Source organism: Pagrus major, chromosome 21 (assembly GCF_040436345.1).
Source record: "Pagrus major chromosome 21, Pma_NU_1.0".
NCBI lineage: Eukaryota > Metazoa > Chordata > Actinopteri > Spariformes > Sparidae > Pagrus > Pagrus major.
In genome coordinates, this window is record NC_133235.1 from 18,777,378 (window position 1) to 18,797,236 (window position 19,859).

Below are 19,859 nucleotides of genomic sequence, written 5' to 3' on the forward strand. Positions count from 1 at the left end.
CACACACACACACACACACACACATGTTCACACATTTGCAAGGCATCAATTAAATTCACATATGGTTGGAGTAATTATCGTTATAGATGCTGAAATTAAAGGGGAGATATCGATGTGAAAAAGGAGGCTGAGTTGCCCCGGAGAAAAGAAGAGCAGGGAGTGAGTGTTAGGGCCAGGGAGGGCTAGTAGCAGAGACTACATAAGAAAACATCAACAGCTGTTTAGCTTGTGGCTAAAAACAGGATTGAACAACAACATCATTTGCTAAGAAAATGATCTGGGGAGAAAGATTCTGGCTTGAAGATAAGAAATGATATGCCTCAGATTGTCTTTTCTATGAGTTCTGTAGGGTGGGTTCTCTGTTATATTTTTGTTTAGTTTGGTCTTTTCTCTTGTGTGTTTGATGTTTTTAATTCTTACAATAAACTTCCTGCATATTATTTAATTTTATTAGATCTGGTTTGCCAAAAATAACCTCTAAACTGTGAGCTATTTAGTAAGCCTTGTACTATGTGTACTAACTGGTTTTCTAATGTTTTGCCTGCATGCTACTGTGCTGTTCTCTGTGCCTTGATTTACACGTGGATTTGTATTAGGCCCAGCTAATGGGTGAAGGGATCAAGGAAATGTTGGTGCAAATCTTTAGGGTTTGCTAACATTCTGCAGTTTTTCCTGCATGATTGGACCTTCGTTTATCGCTGCTTGTGGTGGTGTGATGTGACTGAAACTGCGTGCTCTTTCAACTCAGTCACTCTCGTGTGGTTTTGTTGTATTTAGGTGACAGTGCATACGTGTCTGTGGTGGTGTCAGGGCCTACTTGTAGACAGAAGACAGAAGTGTTTTACTATTGACTGATCAAATCTTCGTCAGCGTCCGTGGCAATTTTGCATTAAAAGATAAGTTCACCCAAAACTCCAAATTCAGTCATTATCGACTCACCCTCATACTGATGGAAAGTTGGATGAAGTGTTGCAGTCCACAAAACATTTCTGGAGCTTCACAGAAAAACAGCATTGCAGTACTCTCTTAAACAACTGAAGTAGATGTTGTTGTAGATGATTTGTTTTAAAACATTAAGGCTCGTCGGACATAATCCAAGTATCTTAAAGAAAGACAATATTTACAACCTTGATGTGCGGTCAAGCCACTTCAGATAGGGTGCATGCTAATGCTTTTAGCTTAGCAGCTTCAGTAAAGATTTCAGCTTTAAAAATAAGTTATTTGGGATCTCTGGGCGTCTGGAGACTTGGATTACACCTGACAAGCTGCACGGAGTCATTTAATGTATTTTGTAGTTGTGTTTTAGATTTTTTTTAAAGTTTCAGTTTTTTAGGATAATGCTACAACATGCAAATGACCAAATTTTCATTTTTGGGTGAACTTTTCCTTTAACATTTGGCTCTTCTTTAGGGTCTACGATTTTATTATGTTTTAATAAATAAAATGCTCTAAACCTGATTTTTTTAATGCTTGATAGTCAATAAATTGCTCTTCTAAAGTAAAAATCCACGTCTTTCTACCACTTTGTTACCAATACATGTAGGGAGAATATATCAACCTTTATTTTTCATTTACGTAGGGACTCTTAACTCCAGGTGGCATTGTCTAACCTCGTGGCCCGCTAGCCTCATTACTGTGCCTCAGTTATACGTATTAAAAAATAAATAAAAAATTTTGAGACCTTTCACCACCATCCGACGATCCACAACAAGGTAAGATTGAGACTTAACAGAGGTTTGATCACTTCCTTCTCCAAAACCTGTTTGTGAACACTCATAAACTGTCATGGTATGAGGAACTATATGCAAGATAGTGAGTGGGGTGGCAGGTTTATAGGTCACTGGTGTTATTTGTTTACTGACTGCATAAACACACCTCACAGACTAAATACAGATCATTGTTATACTGATTTGTACATACAACTACAGCTACAGTATCCAATATGTTGCTGTATTACACACAAACAGATAAAATTCGGCACAAACCCTTTCTCAGTGCCTGCCAGAGAATGTGTGAGTACACCCGTGACTGCTCTGCCCTTGACTTGTATCCATTCATCCAAGCGTGCTGGATGGTTTAGTTAATTAAGCTTAATCTACCCCCTGAGACAGATATGAGTGCTGTTACAGTGGCCCACTGAGCTGTCCCAATACACTCTTCTCTGGACCCCCCGTGGAGCCATCAGGGCTGCGCTACTCATCCATGTTCAAGTACACTGACAGGGCTCTGGAGAAACACATCATATATAATAGAGTTAAAACATTTGGACCACAGAAGAGGAGCAAAAAAAAAAAAAAAGCTTTGTGAAATATTTTAATTACCGAAATAATACAGCTAAATGACTTTACAAGTGAAATTTCTGGCTCGCGTCATTTTAAAGAAGAGCAACCAAAAGCACACGGACGGTTGTGAGTTTTAATCACATATGACATATGACACAGGATATGCAGTCTGGTATATTGATCCTGCTGCTGAGGGCTAATTTGTTTATTCTGTGTCACATAGACAAGGTCACAATATGCAGAAGAAAAAGAAGAAGAGGACATAAATTAAGCAGATTCAGAATTGCTTTATTTGCAGTTACAGTGGGTGCACAAGGAACATTGCATGGTTAATTGGTACTTACACATATGAAGACAGAGACCTAACAGCTGTGGACAGATATATAACATCCGATATGTCGTATTATTGTTTAACGTACAGTTTGCAAGCAAAAACAATGTCCTGGGAATATATTTATTTCACTTTATAAGGCCTAATCTTTCATTTTTGGAGCAAAAATGCTCAAGTGTGAAATTAATCATAATTTAAAACATAGGCAAGTTTTATCTATAAATACAATTTGATATAAAATAATACATAATTGTAACATGAAACATAAACAACACACAGCAAATGTAAAAAAATAAAAAATGAAAAGATTTCTGGATTAGACTTGGATTAAATATTGTGCTTTTAAGATGTTAATCATTTACAGTATGCATGGTATCAGCGAAAGTCTTTCTTATAATACAGTTGGATTACAGGTTACAGTAAATTGTCTACTCTGTGCTAGTACTTTCATAGTTACAATTATTTTCTCTTTTTATAATTGATGTAAAGACATTTACATAGATATCCTCAGAAACACACACACACACACACACACACACACACACACACACACACACACACATACCTTTGATTATTTAGTAAATTTTTTCCCCTCCACATCTGTCCAGTTACCTTGACATGATTTAATTAACAGAGCTCTTAGTTAATCTATAAGTAGGCATTAATGAAAGCACATAACATTTTCGAATATGCATGTTCAAACACGTACCTATATGTGTGGACGTGTATGGACAAACATGTAGATATAGCTTTTGTTTTTGTTTTGTTTTTGTGTGGTTTTTTTATTTGTTTTTTTTGCTTTTTGTATCACTGGCTGTATAAAATATGAAAGAAAAGAAAATGCACAAACATGAAAACACAAAATATACCTTACAGCTGTACTGAAATATGAATTTAATGCACAAAAGTGTACAAATAATATTAAAAAAAAAGAAATCAACACCAGCCTTACTTCCATTCATTTTTGTTGCCATCTTGTGGGTTAAGTTATTCAGTGCAGTAAAGTCATCACAACAAGGTGATCTTAAGAATTGATTAAATTGAGACAGTTGTTTTAAAAGATATTGAGTTATGCTGCTGTTCCATCATCATTTAAAATGAAGTAACTTTAATTATATAAAACTTTAGTGCCTTTTTTTCTGCATCACTTTGCGTCCACATTTTTTTGATTGGTTTAACAGACTCTTTCTGTTTCTCACAAGCCAAAATTTCAAAAACCACAAAATATCCCTTCTGCTGCTTCCTGTCTTTTCTTGCACTTTGTCAGTTTATCTCTAACACAATCTACAAGACACATGATTCATCAGTTTTCTTGTTTCTGCTTGTTCTCTCCTGTCTCTTGTAATTGACTAATTCCTCCCCCAATTGTCCAATTATAGTTTAACAACCATAGGAAAGCCTCGGCTTGCTCCGTGTGTTCAGCATTTTCTTTTTTGTTTTGACAAAAGCAGAAACGCAAGAGGAAAAAGTGTGAAGATGGAGAAAACAGTGTTTGCTCTAACATAAGCTGCAATCATTAGCTTGTCCAGCTTACTAGCTTACTATCCAATCTACAATACTATCCTAAAGTTTTATTTCCAAGGTAAAGAGCATATAATTAGCTATAATTACCTAAATATAGGGCTTAAGAAAAAAAAAACTAGTTGAAACTGGCTGATCCATTTTGTTGTAGCCTATTTAGGCTACTCACTGCTGGTCCTGGATGCTATCAGAGTTTAGGCTAACGTTAGCAACTCTGTCCTGCTCTTTAATAGATTTAGGGGAAGTAAAAACTCCAACAACCAGCCGATGTTATCTGAAAAATGTTCTACATCTGCCAAAACAAAACATGTTTGTCCTCATCAACAGTTTAGCAGGGTTATGCAATTCTTTATTTTCACGTTTTCTGCGTGCAACCATGCATATTTAAAACCACTTTTATAAGACTTTGTTTTAAAAATGATTCAATTGAACTGCTAAAAAGTCAACCAGAGATGATGTTTTTCAACCAGCTCAAGAAGCTTTTCATGTTTGGTCACACTGAGGCAACATTTGGAGGGATGGCTGCCACTGTATTGAGGTTGTAACTATCGTCTCCCCTCCGGGATGAAGTGCTACATGGCACAGAGAGATGCCTCCTATACCTTTGTGCTCCAAATACAACATGGAGCAGCGGGTTCAAGCAGCAGTGGAAGTAAGGCAATGTGCAAATAATATACCTTGCATAGTACATTTCGTTTGTATATTCCAGAACATTGATCACCATCAAGTAGTCTATAAAGAGTGTGATATTGTATGGTACCAGACTAACAAAAAACATAACAATTATCCCCAAACTCAATCTTTAAGTCTGGTGATGTCTGTTCCAGATCCAGAATTAGACAGTCAGCAAAAAGACGACGCAACAGTCAGGATAAAGTCTTCTGGCACCAAGTTTAATGAAGAGTTCTGCGGGCAGGTAGACATGAATAAGGAGTGGAAAGATACAAAATGGGGTACAGTAGCTGTTTGAAGATGATGCATGATGTAACACTTGTTTAAACAGGAAATGTGCAGAGAAACCAAAATCAATTTTCCATCTTAAACTCTGTTATTATTATTATATTATTATATTATTATTATATCACACTGAGGCATCATTTGGAGGGATGGCTGCCACTGTATTGAGGTTGTAACTCTCATCTCCCCTCCGGGATGAAGTGCTACATGGCACAGGGAGATGCCTTCTAAACCTTTGTGCTCCAAATACAACATGGAGCAGCGGGTTCAAGCAGCAGTGGAAGTAAGGCAGTGTGTAAATAATACACCTTGCATAGTACATTTCGTTTGTATATTCCAGAACATCGATCACCATCAAGTACTCTATAAAGGCTGTGATATTGTATGGTACCAGACTAACAAAAAACACAACAATCATCCCCAAACTCAATCTTAAAGCCTGGTGATGTCTGTTTGTCCCGCACATTTTGATAGTTATCCACATATGGACACAGCAGAATCTAATGATAATGAACGGTACGAGAAAGAAAAGGCCAAAGCGCACGGCGAGGTTAACATGGATCGTAGTAAATGATACTGTACCTGACATCGTAATGCTTGCAGCAACACATACCAGCCATATCACAATGCTAGCTTTTAGGACACAGCATTTTTGGTGGGCCTGTGCAGACAAACACGAAGCATGCATCACAGCAACATAATGACTCAACGTGATGGCAGTGAGGATCAACACGTAGCTGTGCAGCCCCAGAAAAAAAGCCCCTATAAATATTCTCTCGGTCCAGCCCTCAAAGATCAGGTCATGGAGCATACGGTAGGCCTTAAAAGGCAGGGTCAAAGTGAGGCATAGGTCAGACATTGTAAGTTGCAGATGCCAGATGCCAGGTGTGGTCTTCCAAGCTGGTCCCCTCAGAAGAACCCACATGAGGAAGCTGTTTCCAGGTACGCTGATGCAGAAGATGATGATTACGCACACAGAGTGGAAGAGATGACAGAAAGGTTTCTTCACTCTGATTTCATCATCAACATCAAAGTCAGGGTCAAGGTCATAGTAGAAACTGTCATTGAATTCAGTGTCAAGACCTTCCATTGTTTACTTGTTGCTGTTTCTTTAGGAAGTGACTAAAGCTCTGAATCCTGAAGAAATGAAGATACACTGTCCACGTAATGGCCTTCTCATCCAGAATTAGACAGTCAGCAAAAAGACGATGCGACAGTCAGGATAAAGTCTTCTGGCACCAAGTTTAATGAAGACTCCTGCGGGCAGGTAGACATGAATAAGGAGTGGAAAGATACAAAATGGTGTCCAGTATGTGTTTGTAGATGATGCATGATATAACACTTGTTTAAACAGGAAATGTGCAGAGAAACCAAAATCAATATTTCATCTTAAACTGTATTATTAAGATTTCCACAATTATGCCCCAAACAGATTGAAATCATAGCAAACACAACATATCCATACACAGCACACAGCACAGGCTTGCATAGAATAATATTAACTGTTATGAAACACGTGAATGTGAAATACACTTTAAAACATCCCATGAATAATTTATATTCATTAGTTCTCATAGAAGAAGTTATAAGCAATGAGAAATAACTTACAGATAATACTTTTGATGGCCTAAATCAAAGGATGGCAGTAGATGGTGTAACAGATCATACATCTGCTGGTATTTCCGTGACAGTAAGACATGTTTCCACACTTTCTGCTTATATCGCTTCAGTAGATGCACCACATTAACCACACGTTCTGCTGAGATCACTCAATGTATGGAGGATATGACGTTAATTCCTCACAATGCTTCAGAATACATTTTATATTTGTGCACAACTCTCACTTGAAGGAATGAATAAATAACTACAATGACACTCTTCTTTCGTTCAACAGTCCCCTTTAATTCAATCAAGCCTAATCCAATATCAAACCCTACAGCCCCATATCACTCATACTTTTTAAACCACCATAAACCCCATAACTGCTTAATTATAATTTAAGACCACCAGATGTAGGATCCACATCAAATTGTATTCAGTCATAGATACCAGCCACCTAAGCATACCTGATGTCTTTTCCCACCAAGATCCATGCATTGTTACCTGAGAAATTAACTAAAATCTCGCAGCGTTAAAGAAAGTACCTGAAAAATGTTCTACATCTGCCAAAAACAAAAAATGTTTGTCTTCAATAACAGTTTAGCAGGTTATGCAATTCTTTATTTCCATGTTATCTGCGTGCAACCATGCATATTTAAAACCACTTTTATGAGACTTTGTTTTAAAAATGATTCAATTGAACTGTTAAAAAGTCAACCAGAGATGATGTTTTCAACCAGCTCAAGAAGCTACCGTTAGCTTAATTAGAAAGCTTGCTACAATTGATCCATTCTAGGCTTGTAACAGTCATCAATTTAGACGGCGTCTAAAAATGAGGATACTGATGTTAACTTGCTTCAGTCTACCATGGACACATTGTTTAAGAAATTTGAATTTAGAGTTTTAAATCTTGCATGGTTGTAAACTGCCATGATATGACAGGCATATGATAGACATAGAAACACCTGACAAAAGAGGATGAGGCTTTGCAAACAGTCATGATTGAGATTTGCAAGTAATTACTTCTTATCATAAAGATTGGCTCAGTGTGGTCAATTAGACTGTTCTCATGTTTAAAAGACTCTAGACAAATATAAATGTTTGTTGGTCACGCTGAGGCATCATTTAGAGAGATGGCTGCCGCTGTATTGAGGTTGACTATCGTCTCAACCCCCCACCCCCACCCCCCCGGGATGAAGTGCTACATGGCACAGGGAGATGCCTCCTAGACCTTTGGGCTCCAAATACAACATGGAGCAGCAGGTTCAAGCAGCAGTGGAAGTAAGGCAGTGTGTAAATAATACACCTTGCATAGTACATTTCGTTTGTGTTTTCCAGAACATCGATCACCATCAAGTAGTCTATAAAGAGTGTGATATTGTATGGTACCAGACTAACAAAAAACATAACAATTATCCCCAAACTCAATCTTAAAGCCTGGTGATGTCTGTTTGCCCCGCACAGTTTGATAGTTATCCACATATGGACACAGCAGAATGTAATGATAATGAACGGTACGAGAAAGAAAAGGCCAATGCGCACAGCGTTTTGAACATGGAATGTAGTAAATGATAGTGGAAGTGACACCCTAATGCTTGCAGCAACACATACCAGCCATATCACAATGCTAGCCATTAGGACACAGCATTTTTGGTGGGCCTGTGCAGACAAACACGAAGCATGCATCACAGCAACATAATGACACAATGTGATGGTAGTGAGGATCAACATGTAGCTGTGCAGCCCCAGAAAAAAAGCCCCTATAAATACTCTCTCGGTCCAGCCCTCAAAGATCAGGTTATGGAGCATACGGTAGGCCTTAAAAGGCAGGGTCAAAGTGAGGCATAGGTCAGACATTGTAAGTTGCAGATGCCAGATGCCAGGTGTGGTCTTCCAAGCTGGTCCCCTCAGAAGAACCCACATGAGGAAGCTGTTTCCACGTACGCTGATGCAGAAGATGATGATTAAGCACACAGAGTGGAAGAGATGACAGAAAGGTTTCTTCACTCTGATTTCATTGTCAAAGTCAAAGTCAGGGTCATAGCCACAGTAGTCAATGTATTCAGTGACAAGGCCTTCCATTGTTGTGGACTGTTGCTGTTCCATTGTACTTGTTGCTGTTTCTTTAGGAAGTGACTAAAGCTCTGAATCCTGAAGAAATGAAGATACACTGTCCACGTAATGGCTTTCTCATCCAGAATTAGACAGTCAGCAAAAAGACGATGCGACAGTCAGGATAAAGTCTTCTGGCACCAAGTTTAATGAAGACTCCTGCGGGCAGGTAGACATGAATAAGGAGTGGAAAGGTACAAAATGGTGTCCAGTATGTGTTCGTAGATGATGCATGATGTAACACTTGTTTAAACAGGAAATGTGCAGAGAAACACACACCAATATTCCATCTTAAATTGTATTATTAAGATTTGCACAATTATGCCCCAAACAGATTGAAATCATAGAAAACACAACATATCCGTACACAACACACAGCACAGGCTTGCATAGAATAATATTAACTGCTTTGAAACATGTGAATGTGAAACACACATAAAAACATCCCTTTAACAACTTATATTAATTAGTTCTCATAGAAGAATTTATAAGCAATAAGAGATAATTTACAGATAATACTTTTGATGGCCTAAATCGTAGGATGGCAGTAGATGGTGTAACAGATCATACATCTGCTGGTATTTCCATGACAGTAAAACATGTTCCCACACTTTCTGCTTATATCGCTTCAGTAGATGCACCACATTAACCACAAGTTCTGCTGAGACCACTCTCAGTGTGGGAAGGATATGACGTTAATTCCTCACAATGCTTCAGAATACATTTTATATTTGTGCACAACTCTCACATGAAGGAATGAATAAATAACTACAATGACACTCTTCAGTCGTTCAACAGTCCCCTTTAATTCAATCAAGCCTAATCCAATATCAAACCCTACAGCCCCATATCACTCATAATTTTTAAACCACCATAAACCCCATAACTGCTTAATTATAATTTAAGCCCACCAGATCTAGGATCCACATCAAATTGTACTCAGTCATAGATACCAGCCACCTAAGCATACCTGAATTTTTTTTCCCCATCAAGATCCATGCATTGTTACCTGAGAAATTAACATTATCTTAGGGTCATTTTTGACCCACCAGTTAAAATCACCTTCAAAGTAAATTGCACACCACATAAAATCACACAGACACACACACATTGAGATTTTTTGCTACTGTTTGAGATCGGGTGCAGGTGTAAGGTCCAGGTGTAACCTCTCCACGACCCTACACTTGACTCGTTTACAAACAAAACACACACACAGAGAGAGAGAGACAGAGAGAGAGAGAGAGAGAGAGAGAGAGAGAGAGAGAGAGAGAGAGAGAATAGTGCTACTGATTGATTTTTTCAAACCAGGAAGAACAAGAGATAGAAGAGGAAGAGGAGGAGGAGGTATCTGAAGAGTAAGATGGGGAAGAATACAACCCAGACCACGATGCATCCTCTTCAGAGGAGGAAGAATTTCCCCAGACTGAAAGAGAGACATTTTTGTTGAAGAATGGCAAAATAACATGGTCTTCATCACCATTCAATGACCAGGGCAGAAGGGCATCACAAAATATCATAAAGATGACCCCAGGGCCCACAACATATGCAGCAGCCCATGCAAAAGACATCGCCTCAACTTTCCTCATGTTCATCTCACCAACCATCAAGAAAATCATCCTGGAGATGACAAATATGGAGGGATTCCATAGATATGGTGATGAATGGAAGAAGGTGGATGACACTGACCTGCGTGCCTACATAGGACTCTTAGCAGGTGTTTACAGGTTTTTGAAGTTGGATTCCTATCTAAGGTCGGGTTCACACCTAAAGGTCCGTGAAAGGTCCGTGTTTTGATCCGAACCAACGCGAGGATGATACATTGTTTCAATTTTGAGTCGGTCCGGTTTGCGTTCACAAAGGCCAAACTCAAACAGTCCAAAGTCTGTAAACAAAACTCACATGGCTGCAACGCCCTTCTGTTATTGGTCAAACTGTTTAGGCGGGTAGACAGCAAATCTGTACATCAGATCAGTAGCCTACTGTACATCATGGAGCGTCTGCTTACTTTTTACATTAGTGCTGATCTGGAGCGCTTACACGCAAACTTCAATGGACCGCGCGTATGAACGCCTCATAGAGCAGCGGGCATTAAATAATGTCTTGATCCATGCATTTCGCCGAAGACGCTATGCGATCCGATGATCGTACAGGAGCAGACGACAGGCTATAATGAGGGCCTACCATGACGTTTTGTCTACACAAGCAGGACCAGTGAGGGAAGCAGACAATCACAAACGTGTAAAAATCACAAAGTTGGCTCATCATAAAAGCAGCTCTTGTTTATAGAATCCATGCATCTCCTTGAATGAATGAATGAATGAATGAATGAATGCCCCTATAGGCTACTGTACACACCAGAAATAATCCGCTCTGGAGTTCGCTTGATAGCGGACCGAGACCACCTCTACGAGGCGGACCAGGGTGCGGTTGTTTGGTCCACACCAGAGTTCGAGGGGAGCATTCACACCGACTCAAACAAACTGCACCATGGGGCAAACGCTCAAGGGTTTGGTTTAACCGGACTAAACAAGGCTGGTGTGAACGCGCCCTAAGATTATATCACTGTTTGCAAGAATGCTGTTTCCCTTCAATAAAGTGCATTCGAAACTACTTTCTGCCCATTTCTGCCACTTATACAGGGTACTATAATATAATCTTTTGCTAAAATATTATCTGTACACCTGTGCCGCGCCTTTAGTAATAATAATAACAATGTTAAACCTCTACTACACAAACTACAAACTACACAGAAAACAATTATAACAAGTATGTTGAAATAAAAACGAATGGTATTCACAGACTAAATGCAGTCTTTCTACACTGTGAAAAGAGAAAACTCAGACATTTATATAGTGTGTGATGGGTAACAAGTTGTTTCTTAATGCAAAAAAGATTTTGGGTTGAAAATACAATAAAGCTCCTCAATATTATGGGTTTAATGGAGGCAGGTCATTTTTGACCCCTAAGACAACCAGTGTATACAGGAAGTTAAGACCGCACAAGGGTTAAGAGAAAAAAAATAATGGACAACTAAGGAAACTGAATCAAAAGCTGAAATATCTCATAATGACTCCATATTTTGTCTCATATTTGCACACAGGTCATAATTAGCCCACAATGAATCTGCATTAGTGAGCCATTGAGAAATATGGTGGCCGCAATCTGATAATGAGAATGATAATATGGCCGCTGCATGACAGTCATAAACCTTTTATATTAAACAGATAATGGACGATGTTAGCAGTAAATAAAAAAAGAAAACATTTCTCCAACTCTCATGATTTTTATTTGGCATCAGCAAATAACAATATATTCTTTGTCAACTTTGTAAACAGCTTCTTTATTTGTTTGTATGTTTGTTCAGAAAAGCAAGTTCACAGCAAACACCTCATTATCATACATGCATACATGCATACATACAGTACAAGGTTAATCTATTCAGCATTATCAATTTAATTTCATATTCTCAAGTTTTATTCAACTCTCTCTCAATATTCTCATTCTTTCTTCATGTTGTCGTAGCCATACTTTTATTTAATGTTTTTTAATTTCAGTAAATTCTCAGAATTTGATTCCACATTCTTGTATTTTCATTATGAAATCTCATTTCATTTAATCAACAATTAATGAATAGATATCCCGTAACATAATGCAAAGAGATTAAAAAAATAAATAAATCCCCGACCTTAGACATGCACTCAGTTACTGCTCTTTGTTTTTTCAGTAACTGTTTATTCCTTGTCTCATTTAGTTAATCTGTCTGGCACTTTTCCTGAAGGAAAATACTTGCACAGCAAAATTTTGCTGTGCAAGTATTTTCCTCCAGCCCATTCTGCTATGGCACAACATGAAAAACAGAAGTGAAAACAGCTGAACTAGATTCCAGCTTAGCTTTATTCATAAACATTACAGGAACAGCAGCAGTGGGCATTCATCAGGGCTGAGAAAGTGCAGCAGTGAAACCATTTGCAGACATCATTGGTTAGATGTTTTACTTTTGCTTCTTTTTTACACATATTCATCATAGATCTGGCACATTTTATGTAAAAATAGACCCAAGTAGACCCACATATTTTTAAGGAACTATTCAAAACATAAAAATTAAGGTAATACTTCATTTTACCGGTCTGCAAATTTCGTTGACATTATGTACAAATTACTATCATTTCTGGTTGATTTAGATGGTATTATCATAATTCATTATTGTGGTAATTAGGGAGTAATGACATTTTCAGACCTGCAAAATAAAGTGTTACCAAAATCAAACATAAAATACATTTTGAAAAAACAGTATTGCGTTGAAGCATTTACAGATTTGGATAAATGTCTCATTTCGAAAGTGAAAGTCTATTTTGAGGGTAGTTCCAGTATCACGGCAGAGTTTTGTGCAATAAAAGCTGCATTCTGAATAACAGAAGTGTTCTGGCCAGCGCCCTTGTCTGTGCTCTTTCTCTGGGCTTTCTGGCAGCGTAGAAGTTGCAAAAGATGTCTTCGTAACTTTTGAGAGAGCATATACAGCAGAGGATTCATACAGCAGTGAGAAAAAGCAAGTATACGAAAAATAGAATGGGCAATGTATATGCGTTCCTTCGCATTACAGCCCCGGGGTTCATAAAAAGCCTGGATGAAAATCAAAATATTGTAAGGACCCCAGCAGATGAAGAAGGCTGCAATGATACAAAACATCACCACTACAGGCCTGTACCTTTTCCTGTTTGAAGCCTGCAGAACGGTCTTGAGGATGGCAGAATAGCAGAAAACAATGATGGCAAATGGGAGGAAGAAGAGCAGTGACACTTGGAGATAATATCCCAGGTTGACATCAGAGCTATCAGAAGTAGCCTCACAGTACGAACGATTGTCCCAGTAGGTTTCCACCTGTACTTTGACAGCATCACTCACAGATGCACCAATGCTGATGACCCAGGCAGCTGCACAGCCGGCTATAGCACACCTCTGCCTCTTTAGCTGGCTGCCTGGCCAGTTGTGCAGCACCACTGTTATGAAGCGATCCACAGTCATGGCAGTCAGCAGAATGATGCTACTGTACAAACCAAGAAAATTTGCTGCAGTCACAAATTTGCAGACAAAGTCACCAAATACCCAGTGGTGCAGGTAATAGACGGCCCAGAATGGAAGTGTGAAGGTGAAGACCAAATCGGAGCAGGCCAGGTTCAGGATGAAAAGATTTGTGACATTTTTCATCTTCTCGTAGATGAAAAGAACACATGCGAGGATGATGTTGCCTATGACACTGAAGATGAAGATCAGAATGAAGATGGCACCACTGACGGTGTCAAAGTCAATCTCCTCACAATAATACACCACTTCATTGTCGTAGTCCACACCTCCATCGCCCATTGTGGAGTTGTAGGTTTTCTAGGAAACAAAAGTACAAAATAAATTTGACAAAGTGTACTCAGGGCTGAGCACGTCTCCAACTTTCCAGCAATTTTTCATTTCAAAACAAAGATTTCCTTCTAAATAATTTCAATATGGTGAGCAATTGAGTACTAAGTAGGTTATGTTACGGTTAAAAATAAGGAGAGCAGTTACAGTAAGTGAGAAGCAACTTACCCTGAACAATGCCTGTAACGTCCTCGGCTGACTTGCACTGTGAAAGAAAGGTCTTGATGTAGAAGTGCAAACCAATAGTTCCTCTTTTTATTTTCACATTAAGTCAGCAGTGTTTCATCAGTCTTCAAGTTTAAGCATGAAGGTACTTTGAATTAAAAAAAAAGAGGTTTGGCTTTTATCCAGAAGGAGCAGTGAGGGTTGCTCACTATTCAAAACAGAGACACTCCAGATCTTAAATTGGGTGATTTTTAGTTTATTGTCAAGCATGGAAATAATGATGATGATGACAAAATTATCATGTTAAAGCAAAAATGTACATATTTATATATATATTACAAAAAAATTCTGATGATCAAAAAGTATTATAATTTCCAGCATAGATAGCATGACTCCCATGACATGTTAAAGGTGAAAATATAGATTAAAATGATTGATATGAAAATGTTAAATGCAGTTAATCAAGGTAAATCACATACAGTTTTTTATCTGAAGTACAATGTATAATCATTTTATCAACATGCATTCAAAATCACTTGCATACTGTATTAACACAGCAATACAGGGTTCATTATTCTTTAACAACAGCACAGTTCGATTGGAAACTACTAGACAAAAGTTGACGAAATCATTAATGAAACACTGTACATTATGTATCACTGTTGTAAAATAAAAGCCTCACGCACTCAGTGACCATTGCATGGATATGGGTAGGCCACTCTTTTTAAGATCTGGGATGAATGCATTCCAGATGTGATGTGTGCTCTATGACATGAGTCATTAGAGGATGGATAGACTCTGGCCATAAACGGATGCATGTGGTCAGCAGCAATACTCGGACAGGTTGTGGTATTTACATCAATCGGTAATAAGAGGCATAATTCCTGCCAAGAAAGTGTTCTCACACCTATATAACACTACTAACAGACTGAACTTTTCTTACACAAAGAAGGATGCATGCATGGATTCATGTTGCTTGCATGAAATTCTGAACCAACCATCCCAACATACTGTTACAAGCCTGGATTTTTGGTAACTGTATTTCCTCAAACAGTGGCCTATTTGCACTGTTGATTCTTTATTAATGCATTATACTATTAAAGGGGCTCTGTGGAAGCATTAGTTTACGTTAGCGGACTCCATTTCTAAACTAACATTAGCTACTGTTGCCTTCTGTTAGTGGAGACGAAAAGAGGCAAATAATAAAAGTTAATTGCTACAAATTGTTAAATGTAGCCCCTTAAACACAATTCCAGTGGACAGAATCCCTTCATTTCTTCAAAAGGCTTTATCGTGAAACATTTGCAGGAAATTTAGTGACTTGCGCTGTACTTCTAATGTAGCTACTGCCATCTTGTGGCACTTGTACATAACTACAAAATACAGTTTGGCTGAGACATAAACACACATATACCTGCAGTGACTGAAATATGACAATTATACTTGAGTTACATTTGCATAATTATATTGCTGAAGTGATGAAAATGTACATATTCAACCCAAAGTGTGTAATTGACCCTCCGATCAACTAGAGGATACAGTGTCAGTGTCATGTTTTGCCTCGTGTGTATGACAATGTAGTACTGAGCATAGTACAAAAAGTGAGAAAGTCTTTGTAGGGAGGGATTGATGGGTCAAACAGACAACTTTCACCTAGGAGACTATGTGCCATGTGAAACCAAAAGTCAAGACTGACTTATTTTAACATATATACGTAAGTTAACTAAGTAATGTTCAATTAAGTCACGCACCATGATCTTTTGCTAAAATAAATAAAACTAAATTGCAAATGACAGCTGGAATCTTTCTAAGCAAGCTTTATTTTGAAAGTCTAATCCATAGTTAAAAAGGAGACATATTATGCTAATTTTCAGGTTCATAACTTCATTTTGGAATAGGTTTACATGCTTTAATGCTCAACAAACACATCAGTTTTGTAGCAACGTATTCCCCGTCTGTCTGACATGCTCTGTTTTAGCTCCTGTCTCTTTAAGGCCCCCTCTCCCCAAATACCCAGTTTCCTCTGATTGGTCAGCTCACACACGCCTGAGTAAGTACCGTTTACAACAACAGAGCAGCTGTGCTGAATCAATTCTTACATGCCAAACCACCCACTAGGCATAAATTATGTAAATATGTGACATGGTGACATAGTGTGATGTCACAAAGTCATGGAATTAAAGGCAGGACTGCTGACAAGGTGTTTCAGGTGCAGTGTTGGGAAGAGAGAGAAGGTTCATTTGGTGCGTACTCTGACCTTTTCATCTTTGAAGATTTTTACATGCACATGAACCTGTTTAACACACTAAAGGAAAGGGGGGAAATGATAAAGCATAATTGGTCTCCTTTAAATCATATTTATTATTGATAACTTTCTCTTCTTTTCTTGCTGAGGTGAGGCAAAATGTGACACTGACATGGTGGACAAACTTTGGCATGGAGTTTATCCACCCTTGTTTTTTTTCCTGGACTGTATTTGTTCATGTCAGCCACAGACATTAATCGATATCCAATTTTTATTTGACCAACAGTTTTTGATTGTGTAAATATGGTACTTGCATTATTACAAATGTCAGAGGGATTTTGGATTAGGTTTTGGAAGTTCCAGTTTTACTTCTCTTCTACATTTTTTGATCTTTATATTAACTACATCGACAACTCCTCGCCACTTGTTACTGATATGATTGTGAGTCGACTTTGCCTATTGGGGATGCTGCTGTTGTTGTTATGGCCCCAGCTCTTCAGCATTTTCTTCAAGTGGTTCTTGAATTTAACCCCCAGAAACACATAAAACACAGGGTTGAGGCAGCAGTGTGAAAAGGCAAAAAGTCGGCTGATGTAAAAGGCATAATCCAGTCGTTTTGTCATCTCACAACTTCTAACTACATCCGCTGAGTCAGCAGGTGGTTGGGGCCAAAAAGAAAAAGACTTTAGAAATATTACTATATTGTAAGGTGCCCAGCCCACAAAGAAAACAGCCACGAGAGCGAAAATGAGCTTTAAAGTTTTGCTCTTTCTTCTTTGGGCAGTGGGACGCAGCAACCTGCAAATGATCTGAGAATAGCAAAAAATGAATACCACTGAATTTAATATGAAGAGAGCATTTTGCTGGTAGATTGCCCACAAATTCCAGTTAGAATTTTCAAAGACACAGTGATTCTGGTCGACTTTGGTGAAGATGAAGGCTGGACTGGTGACCAGTACGCTCAGTCCCCAAATGACCACAGATGCTAGGACACTGTAGAAGCCTTTGGTGGACACAATGTCGGACAGAGGATTCATGACAGCTATGTAACGGTGAGCAGTCATCAGGATGAGAAGGAAGCCACTGCTGTAGAAGCCGAGATAGAAGACAAAGCTGACTATTTTGCATGGATATAACCCAAAAATCCATCCATGCATGTGGTCGTAGGCCCAGAAAGGCAGACCTGCGGTGAAGAAGAGATCGGATACAGCCAGGTTCAGGATGAAAGTGTTGGTGATGGATTTGAGATTCTCATACTTGACCAGAATCACAATGACCAGGATGTTGCCAAACAGACTGAGGATCACCACGATGGAGAAGAACGCTGGGATGAAGATTGCTCCAGACTCAATGAGGCTTGTTTTGTCGCACTCGTCACTTTCGTAGTAAAAGTCGGTGGTTGTGTCGATGCTTGTAATAGTTGTAACTGCAAAGTCTTCAGATGTAGCCATATTCTTTCAGTCAAGTCTAAAATTAAAAGAGGCTTTGTTAGAGGGGTAAATCAAACAGGGCAGATGAGATTATATTGGAAACGTGTTTTTCACAGATTTCTGTCAAAGCTTCATTTGTCACTGTCTTGAAACTGAACCACATTTTGTTTGGGGCACTCTCACTCTTTTATTTGACATATCTATCTTTTAGTAGGGCTGCCCAAAGTGGGGACCCAAAGCCAAAGATTTCCCTAGCAAAAAATAAATAAATAAATAAAAATAAAAATACAAAAATTTATAGAAAAACCATACAGACTTTAAGGTTGGCGAGCCACCAACACAAGCATCTGTCCATTATCTTTTTTTGGACTGTATAGTCCAGTTTTTATAGACACATTCTAATATCATCCTGTATAGTATACCTTTAAGATTGGTACAGTAAAGCACTACAATATTTGGCAACTTAAATATTTGTTTAGAGGAAATACGTCACATCAGCTGTAAAACGCCGACTCTGTTCAATTCAAACCAGTGAGAGAGACACTAAAAACAGACACAGATGGAAATCTACCAGTTAGCTGATCGAGTTCATTGAGACATGTTTAGGCACTACTCAGGTATTTTGTGTTTCTTCATGTTTGTCTTTGTGCTGTTAAAAGGCTCGGATGATGTCACTAAGTTGTACTGATTAAAATTTTCATGTTGATGTGTCGATTGGACCAAAAGTCACTGACAAAAAAAAATGTAAATCAGCAAAAATTTCAAATGTTAACGCATTCAATATTATAATGGCTGCCACATAATTTATAAAATGTGCTGTAATGTATTATTGCTATTTGACAGAAAATTATACTTGATGGATGCCAACACACATAATAAAAGCTAACTAAGAATATGTGTTTTCAGGACTTTTAAACAATTCAACAGCAACAACTTCTTTCCAACTTCGTTCCTGCTACTTTTAACCCATAAGGACCCAGACCCATTTTAGGACATTTAAAGATTTTAGGAAATTTAAAGTGTTTGTTACAAGCATGTCACCATGGGTTAATCCACTGACTGAATAGTTTCTTAGGAAGAAAATATTCTCAGTGAAAACTGTTCAACAAAATTAGTTACCTCAATTTTGCTCCAAGGTTACTGCAGAAAAAAGAGTCAAGTATCTCTAAAGGTTGCCAAATAAAATAAAAAATTATCCGAATGGCCGCCAGTAGAGATACTGTAAGTGAGAAGGGAATTATTGAAGTGAAATTGGGTGAACTGGGCCTTTAAATGTTTTCGTATCCTCTATCTTAAAGCTAGACTATGAAAATAAGACACAACACTCTTTCTTCAATTTCTTTCCTTCTCATTACACTGACTGCAACTGTTTAGTCATCATATCCACATTACAAAGAAAACTTCTTTTTTTTTACCAAATACAAAATATTATAAACATTAACTTCCATATTTTATTTTATCCCTAGCTCATGAGAGATCCTTACTATCAAATAATTGAAAGTGTAGAAATATAAACTGTACCTGCACAAAAAAGCTGTGTACCCACCAGAGTCCTTCCTGCAAATATCAATGGAAAACTGAACTGGGAATTGCTTGTTAAGTATCGACCACAAAGGTGAACAGAGAAATCAGGCGTCATTTTCAGATCATCCACGCCCTCACAGTTTCAACAATGCATGTGTCAGAACATGTTCCCTTTGATCGTATATATATATATATGTATATATATATATGTATACAGTGCTGCTTGAAAGTATGTAAACCCCTTGAGCACTTTAGATGTTTCTGTTGTTTTACCATGATTTTCT

The 19,859-nt window shown here is 38.1% G+C and overlaps 2 protein-coding genes across 2 annotated transcripts; both read right to left on the minus strand.

The window, feature by feature from the left end:
- Positions 1-12,122: 12,122 nt before the first annotated feature.
- LOC141017048 (chemokine XC receptor 1-like) lies at positions 12,123-14,163 on the minus strand. Its single transcript, XM_073491667.1, has one exon. The coding sequence runs from the start codon at positions 14,161-14,163 to the stop codon at positions 13,150-13,152; it is 1,014 nt and encodes a 337-aa protein (XP_073347768.1). The 3' UTR covers positions 12,123-13,149.
- Positions 14,164-14,693: 530 nt separating this feature from the next.
- On the minus strand, positions 14,694-18,084 carry LOC141016853 (chemokine XC receptor 1-like). Its single transcript, XM_073491416.1, has one exon. The coding sequence runs from the start codon at positions 18,070-18,072 to the stop codon at positions 17,023-17,025; it is 1,050 nt and encodes a 349-aa protein (XP_073347517.1). The 5' UTR covers positions 18,073-18,084; the 3' UTR covers positions 14,694-17,022.
- Between the last annotated feature and the right edge of the window lie 1,775 nt (positions 18,085-19,859).

Coding starts and splice junctions, on each gene's coding strand:
- LOC141016853 (XM_073491416.1), bottom strand. CDS start 18,072: ATGGCTACATCTGAAGACTTTGCAGTTACAACTATTACAAGCATCGAC.
- LOC141017048 (XM_073491667.1), bottom strand. CDS start 14,163: ATGGGCGATGGAGGTGTGGACTACGACAATGAAGTGGTGTATTATTGT.